General features: G+C 40.5%; 1 protein-coding gene across 3 annotated transcripts in view; it reads right to left on the reverse strand.

Annotated features, from left to right (window-relative positions):
- Positions 1–4,820: 4,820 nt before the first annotated feature.
- gdpd4a (glycerophosphodiester phosphodiesterase domain containing 4a) overlaps positions 4,821–16,644 on the reverse strand; it is a 28,672-nt gene continuing 16,848 nt past the window's right edge. For 2 of the 3 annotated variants that reach the window (XM_058387314.1, XM_058387315.1), the window contains exons 8-16: positions 15,730–15,875; positions 15,528–15,610; positions 13,781–13,931; positions 12,645–12,869; positions 12,061–12,218; positions 9,878–10,025; positions 9,161–9,243; positions 8,965–9,044; positions 4,821–7,644 (exon numbers count right to left, since the gene is read on the reverse strand). In XM_058387314.1, coding sequence (XP_058243297.1) covers positions 7,532–7,644; positions 8,965–9,044; positions 9,161–9,243; positions 9,878–10,025; positions 12,061–12,218; positions 12,645–12,869; positions 13,781–13,931; positions 15,528–15,610; positions 15,730–15,875 — 1,187 coding nt within the window. In that variant the 3' untranslated portion in view covers positions 4,821–7,531. The remainder of the gene's footprint in view (positions 7,645–8,964; positions 9,045–9,160; positions 9,244–9,877; positions 10,026–12,060; positions 12,219–12,644; positions 12,870–13,780; positions 13,932–15,527; positions 15,611–15,729; positions 15,876–16,644) is intronic. The other variant, XM_058387316.1, reaches the window with a different exon arrangement.

A 16,644-nucleotide genomic window follows, 5' to 3' on the forward strand; every position in this document is an offset into this window, starting at 1 on the left:
TCAACCGTCACTTGCCCTTAAGCCTGGAAATATCAGGGATGGAAAATGCTTACTGAAGATGTTTTGTATTCTCTTTAATGTTAAATGTAATATTACCAATATATTGCTGCATTATATTGCTAGTCATTCTCACATGAATCACTGCACATGTGGTTTCATTTAATAATCTGGTTCCTACCTCATTATTCAGCAGCTTATAAAATACCTTCTGATCATCAATGCTGAGCCTTAACCACTTGAGCTACCACCACCCCCATTGTATAATAGAAAAGCTTAGATTTTGAAATAAACAGCAGAAAGGGTTAAGGGCCTTGCTCAAGGGCCCAACAGTGGCATCTTGAACCCTGATTCTCCGGTCAATGACCCAGAGCCTTAACCACTTGAGCTGCCACCGCCCCAACTCAAGTTGAGTGCTTAATTCAACTCAGAATACAAAATGATGGAAATATACTATGCACATATACAGTACATATATCTACAGGCAGGTCCTTAATATTTGGAAGTTTTTATGACCCATCTGTATTTAAAACCTCTGCGTTTACTGTGGTGAAGTCTTCTCTTGATTATTGATTGCTTTTCTTCTTGTGAAGGGACTTTTCTTCAGCAGGGAAAGATAACTTCTGCCATCTACCACCGTTATTGTTTGTGCTCTTTCAGGCCTTTCATTATTTAAGAATGTACCAAAAATGGTTGATTTGGCAACACCTTGTTTGTGATGGCTTTGTTTTGATTTTTCAGCCTAATGATGGCTGGCTTCAATAGCACTATGAGCTCTTTGGCTTTAACAGCTAACAGCAACAGACTCTAACGCTTAAAATCAACTCTAGACCTATGAGCTGACACTTGAAAGTAAGATCTTGAGGGAAAAACCGATTACTTTTGGTCCATTAAAAAGCACACCAGGTGAAATCCTACACCGTTCACCTGATTTGGATGTAGATACCCTTAAATTCACGAAGAAAGTATACCTGTTCTGTAGACTTAAAATAATAACTTGGTGTTATGCTACTGTTTACTCTTGTGTGTCAAATTCTGTGGCAAACGGTAGCGCAATATGCTAATTCTTTGTCTTGTATCTTCACACACCAGTGCACATTAACACATTAGCAATTAGCGAGCAGGCATTACACTAAGAAACCCCAAAACTACCAATCCTAAACTGAACCAATAAAACACAGGCTAATAAATACATCAGTGCTGCTAGCTGGCTTTAGCAGTGTAGTGTTTTTTGATCGAGGGTTTTTAGTTTCTTACTGAAGACGTAATTAAATCGAAGCATCATTAGACAAAATACAAAAATTAAGGATATCGTTCATCAGTGTGTCCCCTTTTCCGTCAGTTCCCCACAGTAGTGCTACTAGCACAACCTGAGAATATTAGCAACACTTCTTGTTTCCTCTGGTTGTTCCTAGAGCTTAAATATCACTGCAGAAATCTGTGTCCTTCACTGTTCTTGTGATCTGATAGCAAAGTCACAATAAAATGGAAAGCGTTTGCCGTCCTTGAAGGATCCTAATCAGCTTATTCTTACATTAACCCAGTGACATTAGCTAGTAAGTTATCTTAGCCAAAGCAGCTGTACTCTATCAGGAAGGTTTACTGAGTGCTCTACAGGGAAAATCCTGTTCCAGAGATGACTGCAGCACTGCTTTTAACAGTTCGTAAGCAGATAAATCTTTTTTTTTTTTTATATGTTTTTACAGATGGTACACAAATTATTTCCAGATGCTTGAAAGATACGTTAAGCAATTCACGCTAGTTCTTGGAGATGATAAACACTTTGAAGGGGATATAGAAATGAACAGATACACATGGTTCAGAGCAGGAGTAAAGTGTGATTCAACTCATGGCCTTATTCCAAAATAAGCATCTTTGCAAGGGGCAAGATTGGAGTGTGGACACATCTGACCTACTTTCGAAAGGCCAGAACATTCTAAACTTTCGAAACTTGAGTTTATTAAATGGAAACTTTACACAAGGCAAGGGTTTTTGTCCGTCTTGTTTTTATAGTGCTGTAGGTTTATAATACAGATAGCAGCTCTGGATATGACGTGTTTTTGCAATTGTCATTGGAAAAAATGGCAGAAATGAATTAGAGCGCTACGTCAGTTATAGTGAGTGGCTGAAAGAGTACAGAATGCACTGACAGGAGTAAAAGTACTGCTACTGTTGTAATAATTCACTTAAGGATATGTATAAGCAGTGGTCGGAGCTTTGAGGACAAAAACCTCCACAAAATACCATTCTATCTGCACCACACAACTCCAAGTGAAGGTAGAAAGGACCTTATTCATAATCACACTCTCTGGTGTTTATAATAAATTATAATCACACTCTCCGGTGTCACACAAATGAGGATGAGGTTCCCTTTTGGGTCTGGTTCCTCTCAAAGTTTCTTCCTCTTACCATCTATGGGAGTTTTCCTTGCCAAAGTCGGCTCAGGCTTGCACATTAGGGATGATTTTGTCTCACATTAATCTTGGACTTTTGTACTATGTTTCTTATGTACTGCAAAGCTGCTTTGAGATGATGTCCATTGTTAAATTTGCTATACAGATAAAATAGAACTGAACTGAATTGATCAGGGGGCAGCACCATGGCTTAGTGCTTAGCACTGCTGCCTCACAGAAAGAAGGTCCTGGGTTCGAATCCTGGGGTTCAAACAGGCAGGGGCCTTTCTGTGTGGAGTTTGCATGTTCTCCCCGTGCCTGCGTGGGTTTACTCCGGGTACTACGGTTTCCTCCCACAATCCAAAAACATGTACATTAGGAGTGTGTGTGTGTGTGTGTGTGTGGTTGTCTATCTATATGTGGCCCTGTGATGGACTGGTGACCTGTCCAGGGTGTACCCCTGCCTTTCGCACAGTGTGTGCTGGGATTGGCTCCAGCAAATCCCTGTGACCCTAATTAGGAATAAAGGGGGTATAGAAAATGGATGGATGGATGAATTGATCAGGAAAATTCCTCAAGTAAGAATAAATATGACGAGATGAAAGATTTGAAGAGAAGAAAAACTAGTTGTATTCTTGAATCGGTTTTGTGAGCTAAAGTGAATTAAACGGCACACTGATCGTCAAGACTAAATAATAGTTTCATTTTTCTTCTTTTTAATCATTATAGGTTTCTAGCTTCATAGAAAATGAATAGTGAAGAAGATTTTCCTAATCTTTGCTGTTAAATGCAATATTTCAGTATATTGCTGCATGAATTGTACTAATAGTAATGATCACATTTCTCATTTAATAATCTGGTTTCTACCTCATTATTCAGCTTATAAAATAGCACTTGATCTTATTATTTTAAAGCATGAAGCTTAGAGTAAAACATGTTTCTACTGTTGAGAATAAGTACTGCTTTCATTTGAATAATAAGCATAGCTCTATAGATCTATTAAATATGGTTATAGGTCAGGTATATTTAACACAACAGGTAACAACAAAGTGACCTACGTTACACTGACCTATTAGTTCCTCAAGAGCCCTTGGCTGCTGTTGTAGGAAGGACATTATGAACATTTACATTATTTACAGTGTCACCCAGATGAGGATGAGGTTTCCTTCTGAGTCTGGTTCCTCTTAAGGTTTCTTCCTCATATCATCTCAGGGAGTTTTACCTTGCCATCGTCGCCTCAGGTTTGCTCATTAGGGATAAAATAGTAACTTAACTTTACAATTTATTTACAATAAATTGAATTGATATTGAACTGAATTGAGTTTATCTGTACGTTACATGTTATCTGTACACAAGATGGATGCTGAACTGTGAAATGCCAAGTCACAGGTTTTGGCGGATTTGCAAATTATTATCATGTTTTCTTTGAAGCATTTCAAAATAAAGATATATGATAGATTAGACCAGGGATGCTGATCTGTCTCAGACACTGCTACCGAAAATGTAGCCTTGAATCAGGATTGAGCCATAATTGGCTTCACACTCCTAATTGCATTATTATTTTTTACTCTGTAATTAATAGAAAAATATCAATTTTGAGCATCATGGTTATGTTAAACCGGCTCTGAAATATGTCTCCGATCAGCCAGAGAGCACACCACATTCTCAGGACACACACACACACACACACCACAATTCACGTTAGTTAGCATTAGTATTTCAGTCACGTCTTGTACAGCACCCGGTGTCTAGCTTTTGTCTTCAGTGGTCAGAAATCACAGCACCTGATTTACGCTCATGTTTATGCCTTGCTTCTCTTCCTCGTCTTGTTTGGTGTACTTTGTATTTCATGTGCTTCATCTTCATTAAGCAAAGTCAGCGACTGCCTCCGCCTCCACAGTTTCTTCTCCACATAATGTCCTCTAACAGCATGGCCTGATATGTTATATTCTTCTTCCACTGCAGAGTTACACCGCATTACATTTTTCATTTCTGAAAGAACAACACGTTATACACGTTTTTTTTTTTTTTTAATCCATGTATAGTTATATTTAATGTTGTGAAACGTCCAGGAAACAGACTGGTTCTGAACATGAACGCTGCGACCCCACAGCTTCGCATACGTCCCAAACAAAAAAAGCCCTTTCTTAATCAGTACACCTTTTTAAAATCTCATTAATGTTATATTTACAGCAAAATAAATGCGCATTAAAACGGAAAGCAGCGTATAGGTGCAAAGGCTGCATTGTTTGTTACAGTCTACTAGGAATGTTTTGAATGTAGCATGACAGAATGCACAGGATTTCATTCCTCGCTTATTCATTTAGCTGTGCGTTGTGTAACAGCTCACATATGAAAGTGCTTAGTGTAAACTGTTTCGTTTTAACCCTACAGCTACAATAATTCTACACTACGGCTACTTTATTTTCCATTACGCGATGATTTGCAGTGGTTTGTTTTGTTTCGGACCTCCGGATCACTAGCATCCCATAATCGCACAGTCTGCAAGACAGAATGTATTCATCTTTCTCTAAATGCTCCTGTAAATACAGATTGTCTTGTATGAGGCTGCATTCACAAGGACTTTTTGCTAAGAATATGTTACACAACAAGCACCAAACTGCTGATCGCCTTCGATTTTCCCCACACACAACAATCTCCGCGTACAAAGAAAAAACAACGGAGGGCAGCAGCTCTGTGGGAACAAAAGCATATAATTTAACTGCAATTTTAAATGAAGCATGCGAGATGACTTTGTATTATGTGTGTAACATCACAGCCTCCTTGCACAATGAGTGACTCGAGTCGTCGAGTATCGTCCTGAATGGCAGAGCCCGATCTGCACATTGTTCCTTGTTGGCTATTATATTTGTAATTATATTGTATGCATTTAATAAATAATGTATATCCGGGTGTTATGTCGTGTGAGATTTGTTTACTGGCTCACTAGAAATTGACTTTAAAGAAAAATCAGTAAATGTCAATCATTTAAGAAACTTAATGTTTTTCTAAGAAATTTTCAGGCAGGAAAAAGTAAATAATTTTTTTGGTATATTTAAAGGTCTATAAATTCGGTGTGGACAAATGAGAAATTTATGCGCTAGACAAGCAGGCAAGTAAAGAGCTGACAAGAAGGCTGCAGTAACTCAAATAACCACTCTTTACAATCGTGGTGAGCTGAAAAGCATGTCAATGGGCTACAACAGCAAAAAAACACATTAGATCCCCCTTCTGCCAGCCAGAGGCAGGGAATCCGAGGCGACATTGGGCACAGACTCACTGAAAATAGACTGTTGTACACTGAATAAATGTCTCCTGATCTTTTTCCTAATCTTCAACTGGCCAGTTTTCAAACCTGAACTGAAAGTTTTGAGAACGACGGCGATACACAACATTAATCATTTCATACTGGTCTAATGATTCAGTGAGCCCTTGTGTCCTGTTGATGGGGGCGGAGTCATCCTGAAAGAGACCACTCCCATTAAGTTTTATCATAGGATAAAGGTGATCAGTCAGGATGAGTCGGTATCGATTAGCAGTGACTCTTCGCTCCAAGCAGACAAATGGAGCCAAACCAGCATGCCAGCAAAAAATATATACCCTCCTTTAACAACCCCTGGTATAACCAAGCACTTTCACCTCAAAGTATAAACTTTTTGGAGTAGGGAAAATTAAGGAAAGTGGTATTCTGATATTGTTCCAATACACTACTAAATGATGACCATCTGTCCAAGACTCTAGAAATTTCCATAGATGCTGTAAAGCTTTGAACTCTTTTTACCAATGAAATTTCTGCCTGTTTTGATGTGCCCATGTTCAGCATTGAATTTCTTTCTGGTGTCACACTCCACTTCTGTGCTTAATGGCTCAGAAGAAAGTAAATACTCAAGGCTTGAAGAATTTCCATAATATTTCATAATGTTTTAGCTAGCCACAGAGAAACCTCACACTGAAAGCCAACAGATTCCTGTCTAGTTTTATATCAGACTTAAAATAATTCATTTCTTTATACTGATTAAAGTATCTGCTAAGTCAATATGGAACAGGGTAATGGTGAAAAGGTTAAGCAAGCTTTTATGGATATGGTATGCAGGGGAATTTACATTTTTAAGCCTCTATGTTTGAAGGAGTTTCTACCGAGGAACAAAACCACCTACAAACATTGTTTACGACATTACAGAGGCTTGTATTTGTGTGTCTTACCAAAATATCCTTGTGAATACAGCCAGAGTCTGTAACTGTTAGTGCAGATTGTCTCTGAATGCTTTAGAAAAGTCTGGAAGGTTTAATCTGCCACTCCAGTGTTGCCTGACTGACAGTCACTAGGTTCGGACTACTGAACGTTGATTAAATACAGATATTGGTTCGTAATTTTATTTATGGCCACTTGGATATTGCTGCAGAAGCAACAGAAGCTCAGTGGTGTGTTTTTGCAGTCATGCTCATATTCAGCTTGATAATTGAAGATACATTCATCGTAAAGCTATAATACATTAGCATTACACTTCTAATGTAGCAAAAACGTTTTATACCTATATGCTTTTACGTTTATCCATATATCACACAAAGTGCAGTAAGTTTTTCTTTTCCATCTGCTGATGACTGGATGAAGACTAAGAGAGCTTTTCTTCTCAAATATGAAGAGTTTCCAGAGGAGTTCATAATGGCACTGATCATAAACTTCAGAAATAATAATAATAATTAAAAAAAAAAGGAGTATATGGTAAATATTTCATGAATGCTGGCGCTTTTTGGTCGTGTTTTAGTGAGAAGATGCTGGTTGCTTCGTACGCGGCTGGTTCTCTATGAAGTAGTGGTTCAAATCTCAGTCTGAATCTCAAAAGAAAATGTTCTGGCAATAATAGCTCACAGGCTTCAGTGATGGATGGGAGGAAGGACGGATGGCTTTATGGAGTCGGAACGCAGAAACAGTCTTTTCTTTCGTGGCTCGTTTCTCTCAGACCTGCGGCTCTTCCGTGATGGTGGGCAGGTGTGGTGTGGTTGGCCCGCTCCGTCCCTCCCCTCGTACACTGAGGCTGGAGATGGACCAGACGTCACTCATTTCTGCCCAGGACGCGTGAAGGAGGGTGGAGAGAAAAACCAAAGTGGGGTTATTCAGAGGACAGGAGAGGGTCACACCATTACAAGGGAGCATGCAAGGGAGGGGCAAGTTCCTGAGCCACTGAGAACACGCTCCACGGTGAATCTTCAGAGAAGAGAGGGTTCCAGCGAATACAGTGAACTTCAGGGGAATCTATGACACAGAAAGTGATGCAGCTCATAGCATAGGCGTGTGCATGCAGGCCACGAGGATCGTACTAACACCACGAACACTTATTTTTATTGCATATTTTTTGTCTCTTGGTAAAATATACAATGTTCATGTCAGATTTCAAAAGTAAATACTGCTAGAAATATCTCCACTATATGGCCAAAAGTTTGTGGACACCTGGCTATCACTCCTTTTCCAGATTTGTCCTTTTTTAACTGTTATAATAACCTCTACTCTTCTAGGAGGGGTTTGCACTAGATTTGGGAAGATGGCTGTGGGGATTTGTGCTCATTCAACCACAAGAGCATTAATGAGGTCAGGCACTGATGTAAGGCGTTTCAGGTGATCCCAGAGGTGTTCAGTGGGGTTGAGATCAGGGCTCTGTAAAGAGGAGCTACAGAGTCCTACAGTGAAGGGAACTTGTATTGCTTTAGCAAATAAAGACCTGCACAATCGTGTGCTTCCAACTTCGTGGCAACAGTTTGGTAGAAACTAAAGAATTTCCTTAGAGATGAAAAAAGTTCTGTCTTATCTTATCTTGGGTGAGATGGTCAGCTGTACACAAACCTTTTGGCTGTATAGAGCATACTGACACCTCCTTTCTACATATTTTATAATTATGGAGCAATTTAATAATGATATTAAGGTCTTCAACTACTTCAAGTAACAAACGTTTAGCTATGTTTCAGGGCTATAGGGGTATCCTATATTATTAAGTAATATTATGACGCAAAGTCTGCCTTTTTCTTTTGATAAAGACTTTGACTTTGAAGGAAGGATTGTTTGAAGGACTGTTTACAGTTACGGGCCTTGCTCAAGGGCCCAATAGTGACAGTGTGGGCTTAAACTCTTAAACCTCTGATCAGTCACCCAGAGCCTTAACATCTGAGCCAACATTGCCCACTAAAAGACTTAAAATATTTTAAAAACACAAGCAAGACATCTGACCACTGGGTTACCTGAACACTGACCCAAACTTAACTGATTTATATACTATGACTAGACTCACAAATTTCTTGACTTTTCGTGCCCTAAAATGAATTTAAACACCCGATTCCTGAGTTTCGAAATCTGCTTTAGGAAGGAAAAAATGTTCATCCAATTTCTGCCTCCATTAGCTAATTCACATTAATTCAAACGAATTGATCCAGATTTTTTCTCCTTGTGTTCATTAAAAATTCTTTTATACTGAAAGCATGAAACATCTTAACCGAACTGTGCATTCACAGATGTGTGGTGCACGCTGAGTAAGGAATGCAGTAAGGCCTTAATCATGCTGTTCCTACACACAGGGTCTCTCACCTGTCCTAAATTTGCTGTACACTCCATTCTCGTGCACTTGCTTGCTGTCTGACCAGAACGGCAAGCCTCGTTCTCGCCACCTAAAAAAAATAAGTAAAATAAATGGTTTATATCATTCTCTCTATATATAGAGAGAGTCAGCTGGCTTAAACGTTCAAGGAAAATAACTGGGAAGTGAATATGGATCTGAACTCACCAGTGGAATATGAAAACAGCTGTGATGAGGATGGCAGACACGATGTCTGTTAGAATCCACATCAGACTGTACTCGTGTGGGGTCTGTATTAGGCAGAGAGAGGACGTGTCATTCATAATGTATCCTTCATTAATTCTTAATTGTCATTCATAATGTCAGAAGGTAAACGCTGAGAAAGAGAGGGACATTATGAATGGCACTTAAGCGATGTGATGTGTTGGAAAGAAGAACAGATACACATGCCACTGCTCTGATTTAAAGAAACAGTACAATAATAAAATCAACCTTTTATTTCTCATTATCTCAAATGTAATCATATCTAGTGGGGAAGTTCGCTACTTTAGTTTTATAGATACGAGATTAAAGTCTGAATCACTTTTAGGACAATTCTGCCATGAGCTATACCTCATACTCAGTCTGAAGAATGTGTGTATTGTTACCAAAGTTGATTTTGGCCCCAAGATGGCCGCTACAAATGTGTACAACTATGCTTCCCTTATTTACTGTAAACAACATTAGCCTCATACTTGCCAAAGCATGTGCCAAACTAAAGAGCACGTCTTTGTTGCTAAAGTAACTGGACTAGTACACATGGACAATTTCCCCTCTGTGGGACGAATAAAGGTTTATCTTATCTTTATGTCTTTATATCTTATCTATGTATTCTTAAAAAAGTATCTTTTTACTGTGCACATGGGTCAGTGCAGCGTCTCTCACCATGAGGAAGATTGGCTTGTGGAGGATCTTGAGGAGGTGCGGTGCGTTGGTGGTGACTGAATGAGCTCCAGCACACCAGGCCAGAGAGAACAACCACGGCTGACTGATCACATACAGGTTAGTGCTGATGTTCACGGAGGCATATTTACTGAGGAGAAACACACAAATGGAAAGAAAGTTTGAAAGATGGCTTAATTATTGAGATCCTGTGCTTAAAAATACGATCATACGATAAGCCACAGTGGATTAAATGCAAAATTGTGTTAAAGAGAAAGAAATGAACATAAACATCACTCTGTTGTCTAAGTTGCAACATCCGACAATGGATCACATAGACAATGTGCTAATAACTAAATCTTATTATTTCTCTTTATACCGCAGCCCTGTTGAATACTCGATTCTGAGCAGTGGGAAGGTGTTGATTAACAGAGCAGAGCTGACAGGGCAGGCTGTAACTCAATTCACAGATATATTTTAGCACAAAGCTTTGGCTCTACGGTTTCTAGGATACCGACTTCCACAGTATGGCAAACTGATTGAAAAAATAATAATAAAGCAAGAAAAAGTGTTGATATAGTGGTCATACAGTTGGACACTGTGTGCTGTGCAAATGTTAGTGGAGTTTAATCTTGTCCCTGGTGATAGACACAGCAAAATGAACATTCATACCAAAGCATTGCTCATAGTGTTCAGGAGCCAGATTTCTAAAGAAGACTGATATTGTGAATCTCTGTGGTGGTTTTCTCAGCATAACATTTCAGTCTAACAGGAACAATCTGTAATGCCGGTGTAATTTCCATACTGTGTTAGCAGTACAGGATCAAATTTCCATGTTGAACTGCTCTCATCTGTCACGGGACCGTACATGTGATAAAAGAAAAGCCAGAATCACACAAAAACTCTCAGGTCCCCGATCTCTTTTCCAGTGTCCTTTATATCAAGTACTATCAACTCTACTTCTACTTTTCATCTAGCTCCTCTTCTCTACATTTTTATCCCAAGCCTCTTAAAAATTCAGTACCAAGTGATACCATGTACAAGGCTCTAAATGGTTTAGCTCCCATGTATCTAACCAGTCTTCTAACACGCTGCAATCCATCACGCTCCAAAAGATTCCCAGAATTTCCCAGAATATCTACAAAAGCGATTTCGTATTTAGCTCCTAAACTTTGGAATAGCCTTCCTGACAGTGTTCGGGGCTCAGACACAGTCTCCCAGTTTAAACCTAGATTCAAGACATTATACCTAAGACATATCTCTTTAACCAGGCATACACATAATACATCCCATAACCTTGTGCTCCAGTACATCTGATTAAATGCACATTACCATCTAGTGCTTGCTAATATTATGAACAGCAGCTAGTGTTCCGCTTCATGAAGATTTCGGACCTTCAGTGAGAAGAGGCCAACCCTGCGAGGATTCTGAGGCATCCAGAGATGGACCGGCTACAGCTGGATTCTGCTTTGTGAGGATTTGGGTATTCAAAGCAACCCTATGTGGACTTTGAGGACGACAACAAGCTCCTAATTAATATACACACTAACATTCTACATATGCTGTATCTGCATCACTCAGGTTCCCTTTTGAGTCTGGTTCCTCTCAAGCTTTCTTCCTCATACCAACTAAGGGAGTTTTTCCTTGCCACAGTCGCCTCAGGCTCGCTCATTAGGGATGATTTTGTCTAACATCTAGGACTATTGCACTATGTTTCTTATTTTCTGTAAAGCTGCTTTGAGAGAAAGTCCATTGTTAAAAGCGCTATACAAATAAAATTGCATTGAATTGAAAATACTTGATATAAGTCTAGTGTACTGTCACACTTAAAAAAAAAACCAGACAGAATTACAGGGATCTAGAAGCATTTCGTAAAGAATGAGGCCAATTAAAGCAAAGCAGAGTGTAGTCTGTGTTCTGTGAAAATTTCAAGAGGAAGTACCACAGCGGCTTCTTACAACACATGTAGCTCGATTTAACTTCAAAAAGTTCACTGCTAGCGGCAAGTTGGGTCAGAACAAAATGTCTACAGATACATCTCTTCCCACTCTAGCCCTGCTTGGACCAAGATAACAAATGCAGCTAGTCATTATAAAGAATGAGCCTAGTAACGAATGTGTGTGGATGCCTGAATGTTTGCTCTTTTATAGACACTAATGAAATCAGGTATAAGCAGGTGTTTATACCTGATCTGTTCCTGGGACATAGAGCTGTAGTGCAGGTTGAGGCGTACGATGTTGTTCTCCTGCAGCTCCTCGATGGACGCTCGGCTCCCGGAAGTCTGCTGCAGCTCCGGGTCAAGCTCCTGCACCAGGTCCCTCTGATCTGCTGGAAGCCACAGTACCTAGACACACACACACACAAACATGAGGGAGGGGGCAATAAACGATTCCTGATATTAATTAAGTAGCCAAATAATATGTAGTGAGTGTGAAAGGAAAGAAAAACATTGAGCGCATGCAATATTTCACAGAGGTCACTATCTCTGCTCTGATATATGAATTTTACGTTGATTTATTTCTACTACAATTACACTCAGGGCTGTGTATTCCTTATCTCTATTCATTTGACCTTTCACTGGATTGTCTAGCAGAGTCACATGCCCTCTGATGTCAAGTCTCTCTGTATAATTGATGGCAAAGGTCTGGTGCGTCTTACTTCTAGTCCATCCTTCTCTTTTGTTCACTATTATAATATACATTATAATGTCTCTAAACATAGTCTTAAGCAAGTGTATATTTCATGACATATAAGAGAAAGACTTCACTACCTGGCTAGAGTTGATGAAGGATTCGTTATGGATGACCTCCAGAGTTCGAGTGATCCATGTGTTCCGGTACGGGTGACCTGGAGGTGGCCGACGGAGGTCAAAGATCACCAAACTCCTGTGCTGTGCAGCTAAGTCCAAAAACTCTTTCAGTGTGGGCACAGTCTGGTTCTCCACCTGGGCTCGAGCATCTGGGTCCAAAGATGAGGCTGTTCCAAACGGATCCCTCTGGACAAAGGGAGAAAGAATGACAGAGGAAAAAAATGTGATTGTAGACATCATTCATGAGAACGTTTTACCGCAATGCCGCCCACTGAACCCTCTTCTAAATCAATCCTAACTCTAATCAAACTGGCTTTCGTGTCTCACTGAGTATTTCCTACAACACCGTAAATTCAAGTAAAAGCCTGATATCATAGGTTTGATACCCTCTGGTTTTGCCTGTGAAGTCTGTAATTGTTGGTAAAAAGGATAAACCAGCATGAAGACTAGAGAGCTGTCTATAGGAGAAACTGAGAAAAGAGATAAGATCACTCAGAGCCATTACACAAGCAATGGGCATATGCATTTATCTACTGTTTATTGTTGCAGCACATGCTAGAAGGCAATAAAGATTAAGAATTAACTGACTGTATAGCTGTAGCAAAAACAATGTTGTTATGGCTTGACATAAGACGTAGACTTATGTGCTAATGTTGTTTGACCTCTGATCATTGGGCTGAAAGCTGTTCTACACTGATCCGGCATAACATTATGACCACTGAGAGGTGCCGTGAATAACACTGATTATCTCCTCATCATGGCACCTCTTAGTGGGTGGGATATATTAGGAATCAAATGAACATTTTGTTCTCAAAGTTGATGTGTTAGAAGCAGAGCAAGCGTAAGGATTTGTGCGAGTTTGAGCCATGTAGGTCCCACCTCACAACTTACAGAACCTGCTACTAACATCTTGGTGCCAGAAACCACAGCACACCTTCAGGGATGTAGTGGAGTCCATGCCTTGATGGGTCAGCGCTATTCTGGCAGCAAAAGGGGGACCAACACAATATTAGGCAGGTAGTCATAATGTTATGCCTGATTGGTCTATATTCCACCACTGTCCTTAAGTTCAGATGTTTTAATTTCCACGTTCTCACCTTCAGGAACCAGTCTCCAGCATTGAGCATCTCCAGCTCGGCCCAGGTGAACATGGCAGCTGGAGTGTTTGTCCGGTTTGGAAACACTTTGCGTACATCGGTGGTTCTCCTCAGTGTGCTGTCGTGCATGAGGAAGGGGACGCCGTCGTAGCTGCCAGGAGGAAACACTTGAGTTTATTGTGGTTCTGTTTGCTGTGAACCGAATAATGTTGACATCCCAAATGGCCTTACTAATTATGTTTATCACATTTGTGTATTACAAAACTCTGGCCACAATCCAATGTTTGAGCTTTGATTAAAATGTTGTCAGCATGTCTGCTTGCCTCTTACAGGATGCTGTAGTAATCTCTAGAGCGAGACACCCCTGTATGAATATTGAGAAAATTCCCTAATGGTGATTTGCATTGGTGGTGAAAATGAAGGTAAAAGACTACAACCTCTGTTTTTCTTGCTAGCCAACTCACTAGTTAAAACAAGAAGAAACGCTATATTTAATTATTTACCAGATTAATAGTAGGGCAGGCTGGGACGCTGAATGTCACAGAACCTTCTCAAATGAAAGCTTGTGATTTGCTAGTAAGTATTTGCATGCAGTCTGGACTTCCCACTGATGGTATTTATGTATCTGTGTCAGAACACAACTTTGATGTTATTTTTTCATGTGCATGTAGCACAGATATCATGGGTTACCCCTGATTTTGCTATGATGTGTGCCTACTTCCCAGCCATGCTAACAGGGGCATCACACAGGCAACATGAGCCTTCTAACAGGATTAGCAAGGAGATAATGAGCTCATTTGCTCGTCATGGAAGGACCGAGGTGGCACCAGGAAGCTACCTGCGTCTGAGCTCTATTTATAGAGGCCACATGGATGGCATGACCCTGCGCTCAGCGGAAAGATCTGATGAATGAGCGGTGAATTAAAGGCTGTGACTGGTGGCTTTGACGTGGCAGGGATCAGAGAATGGATCACACGAATGGATGTTACGGGCGAGGGGGACGTAATCAGGTGTGAGGTGAAAACACGAGTCTGTAATAATGACAGTGATGGAAAATGAAATGAGTGGGAGAGAGAAAGATAGATAGATAGATAGAGAGAGAGAGAGAGAGAGAGAGAGAGACAGACAGACAGAGACAGAGGCTGTGTTCACCTAATATTGACAAAGCAAGAAAGAGAGATCGAAATACACAAAGAAAGCCAGAGGCAAAGAAACAGAGAACCTGTCCTCAGCTGCCAGTGACACCACAAAGGGAGAACAAAAAAGAAAAATGGAAAAACACAAAGAAACAGGTGCAGAGACTGTCCTTACTCTAATAGACATTAGAACAAGAGAAAGGAGAACAGAAACAAAGAGAAAAAACAGCATCGGAGGAGAGAGGGATTATCTTAATATCTTAACAGTTACATGACAGAGAAATTGCGTTCATCTAATAGTTACATTAGATTAACAGAAACTGGGTAAAAGAAAGACATTTAATCCTGTGTCCATTTAGTAGTTTCCCTGGGGTAAGAGAAAGACAGACCAAAACAAAGGCAGACAAACAGGACAAGATAAAAAGAGAAAAAGGTAAGGGAATATGTGAAAGACGGAGAGATGAACGGCAGATATAGAGACAGAGCTGAGCGACTGAGCCATCTAATAAGTGAGAGATAGAAAGACATAAGGAGATGTGTGTCTGGCACAAAGTGTGACTGTTCAATCTGTGGCTGTATCAGTGCTGGAGAAAAGTTGGAGAGAGACTCACCTAATAGTGACATCAGTCTCTAGTCCCTCTCCTCCAGCCTCCACAGCTTTCTGGAAGGACAGCTGTGTGTTCTCTGGTGCGAGCTGTGAGGATCAACAGACAGTAACAGATTCGTTTTCCCCTGACATGAATAATAAAAGGATCTGAAGTCTGATGAACATCACGTGACGATCTGAGGAATTTGTATTGGTGATGACTTTACCATGGGAGCGCCTCTGTGCCCGATGAGGATGGGTGCTGGGCCCAGCGTGCCCTCCTCTTTAATGCAGGGGGAATACATGCCCAGAGGAACCAGGTACAAGGCAAAGAGAACAGCTAGGTACGAGCCCATGATGGCCACCTGCCTCACTGTAACACAAAAGGGACAAGGTTGAATGGTTTGGAGAAATGGTTTGGTTCTTTCACCACTTAAACACCACTTAAGATCCAGAAAGGGATTTAGTCACTTTACTTCAGGGTCAGTGATTAAGGCTCTGGGTTGGTGATCAGAAGATTGATGTTCAAGCCCCTGTACTACCAATCTGCCACTGTTAGGCCCCCGAGCAAGGCCCTCAGCCCTCTCTGCTCCAGTGGTGCTATATCATGGCTGACAAAAATAAAGGCTTCTTCTTAAGTCTCCAGTCACATGTGCCTCTAATTTGGCTGTAATGAAAACCAGCAGCCATGCTGATCCCTTGCAAATACTATTTAATACCCCTGGGTTAGTGTTTACATTGTGTGACATTTTCATGGCCAAGGGACAAAGAGACCACAGCCAGTGACGCAGATGTTCAGACAGCCAGAGGATGTTAGTTTTACCACCAGGGTGCCAGGACAGAGAAGAGCCTTGATGCATGTCTTCCATGTATCCTACGAGATGTGGAGAGGGAAATGTGGTGCAGAGAGTGGGGTGATAACAGATGTGACTTTTCAGCGACACCAATTTTCTAAACCAGCTTGCCTTCTATAGCAGATCTGAAGTTTCAGGTTATCCAGTCGTGTGCTTTTATGTAGATTATTTAGATAATAGCAGCTCATTTGACAAGGGACTAGCTACAGGGTTGAAGACATTAATTCAGAAAGAAGAGATTTATTTTGTATGTATTTGTATTTGCAAGCAGTATACACTTATTTTTCG

Source organism: Hemibagrus wyckioides, linkage group LG04, assembly GCF_019097595.1.
Source record: "Hemibagrus wyckioides isolate EC202008001 linkage group LG04, SWU_Hwy_1.0, whole genome shotgun sequence".
Classification (NCBI taxonomy): domain Eukaryota; kingdom Metazoa; phylum Chordata; class Actinopteri; order Siluriformes; family Bagridae; genus Hemibagrus; species Hemibagrus wyckioides.